This window comes from Rana temporaria, chromosome 10 (genome assembly GCF_905171775.1).
Source record: "Rana temporaria chromosome 10, aRanTem1.1, whole genome shotgun sequence".
Classification (NCBI taxonomy): domain Eukaryota; kingdom Metazoa; phylum Chordata; class Amphibia; order Anura; family Ranidae; genus Rana; species Rana temporaria.
In genome coordinates, this window is record NC_053498.1 from 23,112,597 (window position 1) to 23,127,057 (window position 14,461).

The following is a 14,461-nucleotide window of genomic DNA, read 5'->3' on the forward strand; positions in this document are numbered from 1 at the left end:
TAACTCAACACCAAGTTCACTATATGGACCATTTGTATTTGTACGTGTTGATCATATCCCCCTTAAACTCCTCTTCTCAATAGGGAATAGTGTAGGGCTTTCTGATATGCCCATGCTTTGCCACAAGGCTAAAGATTCTCTGTCCTCACCTGAATACAGGCCGTTCACATGTTTGCTTTAAAATAATCATCTTAGAATGTTGTCAAACATATTGTCCACTCGTTTTCCAGATGCAGATGATCATGACCGACCTGGACTACAACTTCACCTCTTCCCACCAAGATTTGGAGAAGAGGATCGACCAACTGGACAAGAAGCTGGATGACCTCAGCCGTCTAATCATGACAGCCCTGGAATCCCCCCAGATATCTCACTGACACAAGATGTCCCCCTTTTCCTGGACTCTGTTTACCACTGGAGCATTGTCTTGCATTTTACCATCCCCTTCGTTGTCGGAAGGGTGGTGGGACACAACATGGACAATCTAGCTGCTTGTAGAACCTCAATAGACTAATGAACTTAGATGAACTTACTAGAGGACCACTCCTAAACTGCCTGACTCTTTGCAATAAAGAGGCACTTTTTGGACTATTGATTCTCATGGGACCATTTAAGGAAAAAACTGACATATCAAACATGAGGTGGAATAATAAATGTATTTAAAATTGGGAGATTTATGATGTAGATATACGTGATGCACATAAAATGATATGCAGTTACAGAAAGTACGTTTTTGGCTTTGACATTGTGTCTTTAAAGAGTAAGTAAACCCAGGGGGGGGGGGGAACACCACCTTCAAGACAAAGGCATAATGAGCTAGTATGCATGGCATACTAGCTCATTATGTAATGCTCACCTCCGATCAAAGCCCCCGCAGCCGTCCTCTTCCATTGCCCGGGCACCCGACATCTCTCCCGGGGGTCACTTCCGCGTATTGCGGCTCCGGCACTCTGATTAGCCGGTGCCGCGATGATGTCACTCCCGTGCATGTTTCGCCAGTGACGGCACGGCCTCAATGAGGAACGGCACACTACAGTGCGCCTGCACCGCTTGTCTACGGCGCCTGTGATTATAGTAAATATCTCCTAAACCGTGGAGGTTTAGGAGATATTTCTTGCACCTACAGGTAAGCCTTAATCTAGGCCAGGGGTTGTTCAGGAACTACAATTCCCATCATTCCCAGTCATATCTGTGAATGTCAGAGTTTTGCAATGCCTCATGGGATGTGTAGTCCTACAACAGCTGGAGGGCCGTAGTTTGAGGATCCCTGATCTAGGCTTACCTGTAGGTTAAAGTGGTTGTAAAGGGTTTACAACCACTTTAAGAAACTGAGAAGCTTATGTCTCTTCTAGTGGACTCTTAAGTACATGTGTGTTGTATGTACAGTCATGACCCGTCCTGGGAGGTTAGGTTGGCCTTCTTTTAGGTGTGACCAGTCCTCTGGTACAGGCCATCCGCAGGTCAGGAACTTTAAAGGGTAACCAAAGCCAAAACTTTATTTATTTTGTTAGATCTTAGAATGTGGAAGGTCTAGGGCAGTGGTCTGCAGCCCTTTGCTTGCCTTTAGGCTATATTCCTGCCACCAACACCAACAATGAGGCATAATTCCTGCCACTAACACCAATGGGGCATAATTCCTGCCACTGACACCAACAATGGGGCATAATTCCTGCCACTGACACCAACAATGGGGCATAATTCCTGCCACTGACACCAACAATGGGGCATAATTCCTGCCACTGACACCAACAATGGGGCATGACTCCTGCCACTGACACCAACAATAGGGCATGATTCCTGCCACTGACACCAAAAATGAGGCATAATTCTTGCCACTGACACCAACAATGGGGCATGATTCCTGCCACTGACACCAACAATGGGGCATAATTCCTGCCACTGACACCAACAATGGGGCATAATTCCTGCCACTGACACCAACAACGAAGCCAATGATGGGGCTTATTTCCTTCCACTGACAACAAAATTGGGGCACTATTTCTCCCCCTAATACTAAAAATGGGACATTTTTTACACCCACTGGGCACAGGTCAGGAACTTTAACGGGGAACCAAAGCCAAAACGTTATTTATATTTTTAGATCTTAGAATGGGGAAGGTCTAGGGCAGTGGTCTGCAGCCCTTTGCTTGCCTTTAGGCTATATTCCTGCCACTGACACCAACAATGAGGCATAATTCCTGCCACTGACACCATCAATGAGGCATAATTCCTGCCACTGACACCATCAATGAGGCATAATTCCTGCCACTGACACCATCAATGAGGCATAATTCCTGCCATTGACACCAACAATGGGGCATAATTCCTGCCACTGACACTGTGACGAGATCCTTTCTCGCCCAGTTCTGCTCTCCCGACACTCCTCTGCTACCAGTGAGTCAGCTTACAGATTGCAACATCTGATGGTCCAGTCATCCAAGGTTCCGGGATCCGAATTACAGCTATGTGCCATTCGGACCCATTAAGAACGAACACCAGGCAGGCTGTATGTAAGTTCAAACAGGACTCTTTATTTTCAAGTACACAGCACACTTTTATACAGAATTTTGGAACATCCCACTCCCAACAACCGCTTTCCTATTGGTCAATTGTAAAGTATGCAGTCTTTACTCAGGTCCTCCTTGACCATGCAAATGAGGACTTGAAATAGTCAACAGGGATTGGTCCAATAGCTTGGATAGAAAGACTTGTGTATTGAGACAGAAGCCCCAGGGGGTAATCAATGTACACAATAACCCGGTCTACTTAATTACTACCTCTGAGAGATTACATTCCTTTTAGACAATAGAATGCTAATTCAATACAGCTGACAGGCTTCTGACCTTTAGAACAATAAAAAGTCCCTTAGCGTAAACACATACATCTTCAAACATACATAATAGATTCAATTAACCTTCAATCCCCAATTCTAGCCAGACGGACTGTCTCCGACACCCGCTCTTAACCTGCAGAACACAATAAAAGGTATTTCACAAGCTGGTTCCACTTAGCATTTTAAAAGCCGGTGTCCTTGCATTGAATGTCCCTCTCCTGTGTAACAGATGTCCAGTAGAAACACTTTAATATCTCAAGATCCATGACAGACACCAACAATGAGGCATAATTCCTGCCACTGACACCAACAATGGGGCAAAATTCCTGCCACTGACACCAACAACGAAGCCAATGATGTGGCATATTTCCTTCCACTGACAACAAAAATGGGGCACCATTTCTCCCCCTAATACTAAAGATGGGGTATTTTTTACACCCACTGGGCACAGTCCGGCCCTCCTAAAGTCTGAAGGGAAGTAAACTGGCCATTTCTTTTGAAAGTTTGGAGCCCCCTGGTCTAGGGCCTTTGTGATGAACTCATTACTGTATTCACATTAGAAAGAGTCACACTCTTTGTGTGTTCTGGTGACTCTGCTATCGGGTCTAAAAACTAACGGGAAGATACAAATTTTGGGCTGTGACCAGAACAGGATTAGAGGTAAAATCTTAATGGAAACACCTGTTCTGGTTCCCATCTTCCTGCAAGCACACAGAGTGATAATACTAAAGTGCATGGGGTGATTAGGGTGTGCCCAGGCACTCCCTGTGTCCATACCTATGGTGCAGCTGCTGTTTGGGCTCTTTCACACGGGCGGACCGTATGTCCGCTTTTTTATCCATCCATGTACGGATGAAAAAGGGACATACATTGGTCCCTATGAGATTGCGGGTGTCAGCGGATAAACATCCGCTGACACCCGATTCCGCAATCCTTTCGATTCTGCAGACGGAGGAAAACCCTATTTTTCCCATGCGTCTGCAGAGCGGACACGTGTGTGTGTGTGTGTGTATATATATATATATATATATATATATATATATATACACACACACATACATATATACACACACAAAATGTAATATATATATATATATATAAATATATATAATAGCAATTAATTAGATAAGTGTAATACCGCGCTAGACAGTCCGGTATCAAGCAGCAGCTAGCACAGACAATGTTGCAATAAAGAATGAAATAAGAATAACGCAGCTCTTGCAATTTAAAGTGTACAGGGACCTTACAATAGCTCCTAGCTGCACAATGTGAACAACGTAAAACTATAATCAAAATGAATGAATACACAGTGTTCGTGACACTAAGGCTGCATTCACACCTTGGTGTATTTACGCCCGACGCTCGTGCCGCTGGAAGGGCGATATTTCATTGTTGTCTATGAGATGGTTCACATCTCACACCGAACCCCGTAGGCCTGCCGCCTGAAAACAAGTCCCGGACCCTTTTTTTCAGGCGACTTTCGGCGTTCGGCATAGACAACAATGTGTTGTAAAAAAAAAAAAGGTTAAAAACGTCCAGGCAAATCGCGGTACAATACGCCGCAATTTTTGTCGCGGCAAAATACGCCGCTTTATAGTGTGAATGCAGCCTTATGAGGTGGAAGGCTGTAAAGTCCATATGTGAAATAAAACAAACTACATAGTAAGTCCACACATCCCTTGATGGGGCTTCTATGATGTTCACTTGGACATCCAAAATAGGTGAAATAATAGTGGGCAAGTGAAAGTAAATAATCCACCAACAATACGGTAAAAGCTCACCAGATGGTGTCAATTTCCACTTCATTATGTTTTGTATTGTATTTTATATTCAAGTCGTTTGGTCGTGGACCCCAGACGAGAGTCGGTCCAACTGGTGTGTCATGACTTAAATTTCAACATATCCATTGAGAATTTTTTATTTCATTCTACATTCTTTACTACTTTTTTTTTTTTTTCACGTCAGACTCTGCTCACATTTAGCAGCGAGACTAGCTCACGGTTCGACCGCCCATAACATCTCTCTTGTGGCTTCGCATCATTCGCGAGATTTATTTATTTGTTTGAGTTCTTTTTCTTCTGTATAATTTTAAACTTGGCAAAATCCATTAATTTTCCTTTTACTAATTGACCAGTCTGGCTGCATTGCTTACTGTTGTAACATGACTAGCCTTTTTTTTTTTTTTTTTCCTTTTTTTTTCCTTTTCCCTTCCCTTTCCCTCCCCCCCCCCCCTTATCCTCCCCCCTTTCCCCCCTCTCCCTAGATCTGTGTGCCACGCTGTCTTTTCTTAGGTTTCTCATCTATCTGCTTCTGTCATTCCCTGGGCAAACTTTTCTGTAGATTTAAACACTTTCCACTTTTCCCAGACCACCCTATATTTGTCTTCGCCGCCTGTCTCTCTACAGGCAAGATACTCCATCTCTTCTATATATTCCACCCTTTCTATCCACTCTTTAATTGATGGCCTCTTTGGGTGTAGCCAGTTCTTTGGGATCAGGGCCTTTGCTGCATTTAGGAGCACTGGGACCAATGTTGTTCCATATTGTTTTTTTGTTTTTTCAGTTCCGTGAAACATACAGGTCAGCGGGCTGCAAGGAATCCTCTCCCCCGTTATTTCTACGATAAATTCCAAAATTTCTTTCCAGTATTCCTGGACTCTCGGGCAGTCCCACCATATATGCATAGTTGTTCCTTTTTGCTTACAATTTCTCCAACATAGCTCTGAGTTATTTGAGTGGATCTTACTCATTCTCGATGGGGTCAGGTGCCATCGGACCATACATTTGTAGTTTACTTCAATGGTAGTGTTGTCCGATGCATGATTGTATACTGCGCCTATCATTTGTTGTTTATCAATCCTTTTACCCAAATCTTTTTCCCATTTTTCTAAAAAGGGGAGAGTTTCCTGGGACTCAAGCTCCGTTAGTATCCCATATGCCTTTGATATACCGTGTGTCAGGGGCTTATCCATATTGCAAATTTTTTCTATTGGGTGTAGTGTCTTGTCTTCCCTAATTGGTTGTGGTAATGTGCTCACAAAGTGTTTTAACTGCATGTACTCCCATTCACTCATCATGTGTTCCCCTTCTCCTATCTTTATATCTTGTCTTAGTTTAATTTTCCCCCGTGTAACAATATCTTTTAATTTTTTCTCCCCCAGTAGCTTTCCAAAACGTGTTCCTTTACCTGGTGGAAAAAAATTTGTGCCTACTAAAGGGATCAATGGCGAGTTGTACTCCCATTTTTCCCGTCTAACTATTGTGTCCCATATTCTAAGTACGTTCCTTGTTATACTATGTGTATTTGTGCCCAATTCCCTCATTTTGGGTGGTATCCATACATTTCTTTTTAATAGTGTGCTACTTAATATTTCTTCCATTCGTACCCATTTTTTTTTTGTGTATATATTTGACCATTCCACCAACCTAGCTAAATTAACAGCAAAGTAATATCTTTTTATATCAGGAAGCCCCAGCCCCCCTCCTTTTTTTTTCATACTCAACAATGAGTAACTTAGTCTAGCCTTTTTACCTGTCCATATGTATTTCAGGATTACTGTTTTGATTACTTTAAAAAAACTTTGTGGTATTCTTATTGGGAGCATTTGAAGTTTATATGTAATCTTTGGTAATATCATCATTTTAAACGCATTGATCTTGCCTATCCAAGAAATGTGTTTTTTTGCAAGATTTTTCAGGTCTTGGTTAATTTCATTAATTAGGGGGACAAAGTTAACCGAGTATAGTTTTTCAAATCTTGATGTAATTTTTATTCCTAAATACGTTATAGCTTCTTTTTCCCATGTAAATGGGAACTCTTTCTGTAGTTCTTCGGCTTCTTTTTTGTCTATCCCCAAGTTTAAAATGACTGTTTTTATCGGGTTTATTTTAAAATTTGAAAGTTCCCCGTATCTTTTTATTTCCTTTATGATGTTAGGGAGGGACACCCTGGGTTTGGTCAAATATAGGAGTATGTCATCTGCGTATGCCGCCACCTTGTGTTCTTCCTCTCCCACTCTCACCCCCCCTATATCCGGGTTTTCCCGGATTTTTGCTAACAATGGTTCCAGGGCTATTACATATAGGAGAGGTGAGAGCGGGCACCCCTGTCTGGTTCCATTTTTCATTTCGAACACAGACGACATACCCCCGTTGACCTTCACCCTTGCCGTCGGGTGACTATATAGATTCTTTACCCATTTCATGAACCTTGGTCCCAGGCCTATATTTTGTAGGGTTTCCATCATAAACCCCCAGTCGACTCTGTCAAATGCTTTTTCAGCATCTAGAGACATGAGTACGACTGGGGGTTTCTTTTTTGGCTCATTTTGCAATAACAGCAGTGTCCTTATGCTATTATCTCTCCCCTCTCTGCCTGTTACGAAACCTGCCTGATCTGTGTTTATTAATTGCGGCATTAGACTTTTTATCCTAGTTGCTAATATTTTCGCGTATACCTTCAAGTCTGCATTTAGCAGTGCGATTGGTCGGTAGTTGGAGCACAAGGTTCCATCCTTTCCTGTTTTAGGGATAATAGTAATATTTGCCAAAAGGGATTCTTTTCTTATTTCCTCTTCCTCTCCTATTTTATTAAAATAATTGCACATCTCTGGGACCAGGAGTTCTTTAAATTTTTTGTAGTATATAATCGGCAAGCCATCAGGGCCTGGGCTCTTACCACACGGTGTTTCCTGGAAAGCTCTATATATCTCAACTTGAGTTATTGGAGCCTCCAGGGAATCAAAGTCGTTTTGAGAGATTTTAGGTAATTTCACTTCTTCTAAGTACTCCCTAATTTTCTTTTTTCTAATATTTTCCTGGTCTAAAGTCTCATTTATTCTTATTGCGTATAATGAACTATAGAAAGTCCGAAAGGATTCCGCAATTTCGGACGTCCTATACCTCATCTGACCGTCTTGGTTTTTTATTTTTTCTATATAGTTTTTCTTTTTTTTTTCCCTGGATATTCTCGCTAAATATTTCCCTGGTTTATTCCCCCATTTATACCTCTCTTTTCTGACGTTTTTGAATATGTCCCTTGTTTCAACCTTCATTAAGTCTCTAAGCTGGGCCCTCTTTGCAATAATTTCTTGATATATTTCATTTTCCCCTCGCTCTTTATGTGTTTGCTCCAGTTCAAATAACTCAGTTGTTAGTTTCTCCATGTTTAATTTTCTTATTTTTTTTTTCCCTGCTCCTATCGAGATTAGTTTCCCTCTAATGTATGCCTTATGGGCCTCCCAAATAGTGGCTACCCTTACTTCAGGTGTATTGTTGAGAGTGAAATATTGCTCCAAATCAGTTCTCACAGTGTTATTTACCTCGCTGTCCTCTAAAAGTTCTTCGTTTAAGTTCCATGATCCTTTTCTTTGCTCTATCTCTTTGAATCTAATTTTTACTATTACCGGAGCATGATCTGAGATTGTAGTTACCCCTATCGAGGTTTTAACTACCTCTTCCAGTAACTCGTGGTCTACCATTATATAATCCAGTCTTGAATATGTGCCGTGCACGGAAGAGTAATAGGTATAATCCCTTTTATTTGGATATGTTATCCTCCACGGATCTATTAAACAGTGACTGTGGATTTTTTTCCCTAATATTCTTAGCTGTTTAATATTTCGCCTCTGTGCCCCGGACGTACTATCTAGTTGATAGTCCATTGAAAGGTTAAAGTCTCCTGCGAGTATTACATGTCCAAGTTTAAAATCCATTAAAGCATTCAATATCCCCCTCAGGTATTTATGTGGTTGGCTGTTTGGGCAATATATGTTTGCTAACGTGTATTTTTTCCCTTGGAGTATTCCTTTTAAAAACAAATAGCGGCCTTCAGGGTCCACTTTCCTGTCTTCTACTATGAAGGAGATGTTCTTCCCTATTCCTATGGCGACCCCCTTGGCTCTCTTCTTTGGAGAATCCCCATAGTACCAGGTGGGAACTGCCCGAGAATACAGTCTAGCACTAGAATCCAAAGTTATGTGCGTCTCTTGCAAAAAAACAATTTCTGCTGAATACCTTTCAACCTCTCTTAATACCATATGCCTTTTTTCCGGGCAGTTGAGACCTCTTACATTATATGTTAAAAAATTTATATTTGTCATATTTTTCTCTTTTTTTTTTTTTTTTCCTTTGTGCTTTTCTCGAGTGCGTTTGTTTTCCCTTATTGCATGACACACAGATCTGGGCCCCTTTTCCTAATCTTCCCCTCCCCTCCCCAAACCCAAATAATGTCCCTTGGGTAATCCTGTACTCTCTCTCTAGGGCGTCGTATCCTGTGTGCTCGTTCTATTTTTAGTGGAGAAGTTATTTCTCTCTCTAATATTGGATTACAGATTTTTCTTATTATTTCTGAGAGATCCTCGTCTTGTGTTGTTTCTGGAATTCCGCGTATCCTTATGTTCTTCCTTCTATCCCTGTTTTCTTGATCTTCTAATTTATAAGCCTGTTCTCGCTGGTTTGTTTTTAATGCTTTTATTTCATCCTCTAGTTTTTTAACTGAGGTTACATTATGATCGACTTTTTTTTCAACTTCTTCCACTCTTTCCAGTATATACCCCATGTTTCTCTCCATTTTTTCCATTTGCGATTTGAGTGATCTTTCTAGTGCCGCGAACATTCCTTCCATTTCCCTTTTTGTTGGCAGACGTGTCATGTCCTGCATTTCATCCTTATTTCTTTGTTCAAGGTCTATTTCTTTATCTTTATCTGTTTCTCTATCTTGGTCTATTCTAATCTCAAGGAGTGACTCTGAGAGTGTTTCTGGGTCCGCAAAAGTGTTAGCGACCCCCTTTTTCTTTTCCTTTTTTTTCTCCTTCTCCACTTGCGCTCCTCTGGTGGTTATTGATTTTTCTGTATGCTGATTGTCTCCGTTTGTCCCATGGGTCACAAATTTGCACATCGGGCCTGGACTTTGACTTAAGCGGGGGACCTTTGGGATTGCCCCACCTCTCACTCCTTTTCCCCTTGTGGTCATCCTTCACCCCCTCTCAGTCCTCAATAGTCCTGGATTTTTACCCGTGCTTCTTGCCGCGCCTATATTGTAGCTGCCCACCTCACCGAGATTTTATATGTATGTTATATGTATGTTTTTTTTTTTTTTTTTTTAGGAATTCCGTTTTGCGGTTATGGGGGGTATATAGTACCTATGACGGGACCTTTTGAAATTTCTTGTATCAATATTTACTATTTAATGTTACTATAGTATTTCTTCCTCTTTAGCTATATATTACAGATATTCAATGCGCCTAACGCATATTCTGACCCCCTCCTTCTGTCATTCTCCAATGCCCGCCAATCTTAAGGTCTTCTTTATACCGGTTTCAGGGCTTAATGGTGTGATAATTTACAGAAGTGCTTATACTTTTGCTCTAGTGTCCACCAGTTTCAGTCACGTTCTCTGCCCAGTCATCTGTATATTATATCTTATATGTTCTAGATTTTCTTTTAGACAGAGTTCAATGTGTATTACGTATGTTCTGCTGAGCAGAAAAAAAGGGAAGAAGAAAAAAAAAAAAAAAAAAAAAAAAAAAAAAAAAAAATTATCCAGGGGATGCTGCCTAGAAAGACCACAAGAGAGATAAGTGCCGGCTTCTTGCAGACACATCCAGTTCAGTAAGCTTATTTCCCGTTCTGTTATGACAGTCACTTCTAGTTACCGTTCTTCTTCGAAACATAGTCCGTTGGTATATATATTCATTTCCACCCTTTTTTTTTTCTTTTTTTTTAAGTTTTTAGTTTAATCTAGCGGTTTTCTAGCAGAGTAAGCGAAGTGAGGCAAGATAACTGCTGCAATGGGTTTTTACCTTGTTCCACCCTGTTTTAGGTCGGGGTATACATGACTGCCCCTGACTTTTCTTTTCCTTTCCTCCTGGACCGCAGGGGTGGCGTTGTGTCTCCCCTCCGCCCCCTCACACGGAGCTGAGCGATACACCTCCACGAGAGGGAAGAAAAAAAAAAAAAACACCCCTCCTCCACTCAGCAGCCTGCACGCTTCAAGGGGGAAAGAATCAACTGCTTAGTTAATGCCGCCGGGAAAGGGATCCAATCCTCATTCCCCTCTGCGGTCCAATGCCCGTCTATCTCCAACACCTCCTTTTGCGGGTTCTCAGAGTTCTGTAGTATAATGAATTATACTATGTGTTTATACTTTTACCACTATGTCTTCCTCTTTTAGTCCCGTTCTTTACCAACTCATTTGTATACTATAGACACCAGAATGTGAAAAAGTTCCATGTGTGTTCCACATATGTTGTAAAATATAAATAGTCTCACTGTAATTAATCTCCAATGGGAATAGGGTGGATAGCACGAGGGGGGCCACCAAAAGGCAATAAAATTACCGGCATCTTTGCAAACACAGTGAGTGAAGTTGATAGACTCTAATCTCTTACATCACATCATTACGTGTCTTCTACATCAGTCCCATCCAATTGCCAATTCCTCTGAAAAATGTCCCGTTAATATATATGTTTTTTTTTTCCACTTAGTTCTTAGTTCATAGTTCATAAAAGGACGTTGTACTCACCACTCTGATGGATGCTATAAGCTCACCAATGTACTCACCCGTCTGGGAGTTTTCAAACAGGGGGAAAAAAAAAGTAGGAGCTGCTGCAATATATTTCATTTGTTTCTGGTCTTAATGTTGATGGTGTTTGTGGGGCCAGATACAGACTCGAGCTTCTCTAATTTTGATTTTTACTTGAGCTGCAGAGCTGCCTGGTGCTGCGTCTCCCCTTCCCTCAGTCTCCTCTCCTGCACTGCTGCTTTAGAGCGGCGCTGCTCACCCCAACAGTACGGCTGCCCGCACGCACGCTCCGGAGGACAGGGGGGGCACAGCACAACCTGATACCACGGGGGGGGGGGCTCCGGCCCCCACTCACCTCTGCACTCCCCCCACTCTGCACGCCCAAGCCATCTCCGAGCGCCGTCCTCTCGTCGCTACTCGCCGACGCCGCCCAGCCAGGGGAGCCGGGGAAGCCGCGCTGCTCACGTGTTTTACAGGTGACCAATCGGTCCGACCTGGTCGAGGGGGGGTGAAGATCCGATCCAGGGACTCCAATCCGGGGGGGGGAGGGGGATGATCTAGCGAAGGGAGCGAGGGATCCGGCTCCTAAACATCTCCGGTCTCAGAGATCAGAGCAGGGCTGGAGAGCGGGCGCTCCGTCTAGCTGCTCCTCCACACTGACCGCGCCATCTCCAGACTCCTCCCTCTCCTCTACATTCTTTACTACTAATTTTTAAATATACAGCAAAATAGGCAGGCTTCCACACAGACATACCAGATTGTTTACATTTTCTGGAAGCAGACATGATCGCATTTTATTGACAATATACCCTGAAGAACTGAACAGTCTTTCGCATGGAACAGATGTTGTCGATACACAAAGAATTGTCTGCACAAAACTGCTTAGGACAGGAAAACGATGGTTATTTTTGCCCCCTTCCCCTGATGGAGCCTGATGCATCCTCCTTCTCAATCCAATGGGTGCAGTTTGCTCGCATCCAGCAGTCTCACTGTCCAGGCTGATCAAAAAATTAAAGATTAAATCAAGGAATTCATCTTTAATTTCCCGAGCCCTAAAAAAAAAAAAAAAAACAACAATGCAGATCACCGCCATTACTAGTAAAAACAATTGAAAAAAAAAAAAAGAAACGCCATAAATCTTTCCCATAGTTTGTAGACGCTATAACTTTTGCGCAAACCAATCAATATACGCTTATTGCGATTTTTTTACCAAAAACACGTAGAAAAATACATCGGCCTAAACTGAGGGGAAAAAAATAGGGATATTCATTATAGGAAAAAGTAAAAGATAGTGTTTTTAAAAAAAATTGTCGCTCTTTTTTTGTTTATAGCGCAAAAAATAAAAAACCGAAGAGATGATTAGATACCACCAAAAGAAAGCTCTATTTGTGGGAAAACAAGGATGCCGATTTTGTTTGTTTGTTTGACTGAAAAATTATTTCTAGTCATTTTTTTATTTTGGACTTCATTATCTTCACGTTATCCATCCCTCGCATCATGGTTGTTGATGTATGGTGGGATATAAGGAAATAGGAGTGGAACACGTTTAATTGGATACATTGGTCAGGCATTTACGTTGATGTGCGTTTACGTTTATATGTGTTTATATTATTGACCATTTATTAATTTCCTATTGGCAAGCGCCACTACACCCCCATTTCTTCATCTTCAGTATGCACACTCCGTCATTTAATTAGAGGCACGGCGTGCGCATCTGTTCGCTCATTCCCTTATGCATATACCCTTGACTGACGTGGGGGGTGCGCAACAAATGTCTCTGCTAACTCCCTTTCACTATAGGAAGTGATGCGCTTCCATTAAGTACGCCTTGCCTTTCAGAGCGAGGCATGGTAGGCATCTGTTTTCTCTGACTGCCTCCAAAACAAGGCCTGGTGCGTACATAGGTATGCATACACGTCCCTTAGTAAACATAGGAAGACATGGGGTGCACGTAGTTATCCATACAAGCCCCTTGGTTAACATGGGAAGTAACTAGGTCCTCTACAGCAAGGCGTGGAGCGTACGCCGATTCGCCATTTTGCTTTACAGGAAATGGAAGTGTAGAACCGCATCCACTTGTTGTTGACACACCAGGTGCCTGTACCTAGTTCTTGGAGTCATATTCTATACATAACTGTGATGGCTGCAGTGGTCTGGAACCCCAGATGATGTCTACGTAGACAAAACGCGTTGGGAGGAGCACCACTGCCACCACAATTGTTCTATTATGCGCAGTTTATTCTCCTGAAAATGTCAGTTTTAAACTTTATTACCTTTTTTTACGGAGTTACGCTATGTGCCTTTTTTGTTCTCCTTTCTTTAATTATACATACATGGGAGAACCTGTCCTTCATATAAAGAAAACTCTTACGGAGAGAACTATACCAATGACCGTTGGTGAATTTGCTTAATTTACGAAAAGGCCTCCAGAGTTGATGTTCCCATTTTCTGGCATCTGCCAACACAAGCACGTTTGACTCATATGCCTAGATTCACATACATTGCCGCAACTTTGCGGCGGCGTAGCTTAAGGCATTTAGGCTACGCCGCCGTAAGTTAGCAAGGCAAGTACATGATTCACAATGTACTTGCCTGCTAAGTTACGGCGGCGTAGCCTAAAGCGGGCGGGCGTAAGCGCGCCTAATTCAAATGTGTGTAAGGGGGCGTGTTTTATGTTAATGAGGCTTGACCTTAAGTTTTTGAAGTTTTTTTTGTAACTGCGCATGCGCCGGGCGCCTACATTTCCCAGTGTGCATTGCGGCTAAGTACGCCACACGGGCCTATTGATTTCGACGTGGACGTAAATGACGTAAATCCCGATTCACGGACAACTTACGCAAACGACGTAAAAAATTTGAATTTCGCGCGGGAACGGCGGCCATACTTAACATTACTATTCCAACTAGGGCCTATCTCTAACTTTACGCGGCCTATCTCTTACGTAAACGGCGTAAAAGTACTGCGTCGGCCGGGCGTACGTTCGTGAATCGGCGTATCTACCAATTTACATATTCTACACCGACCGCAATGGAAACGCCACCTAGTGGCCATCCGAAATATTGCAACCTAAGCCGTCGTATCTTAGATATGTTTAAGTGTATCTGA

The 14,461-nt window shown here is 42.3% G+C and overlaps 1 protein-coding gene across 1 annotated transcript in view; it reads left to right on the top strand.

Annotated features, from left to right (window-relative positions):
- Window positions 1-728, top strand: part of KCNN4 (potassium calcium-activated channel subfamily N member 4) — a 112,800-nt gene extending 112,072 nt beyond the window's left edge. The window contains exon 8 of the mRNA XM_040327405.1: window positions 231-728. Coding sequence (XP_040183339.1) covers window positions 231-377 — 147 coding nt within the window. The 3' untranslated portion in view covers window positions 378-728. The remainder of the gene's footprint in view (window positions 1-230) is intronic.
- Window positions 729-14,461: the final 13,733 nt, after the last annotated feature.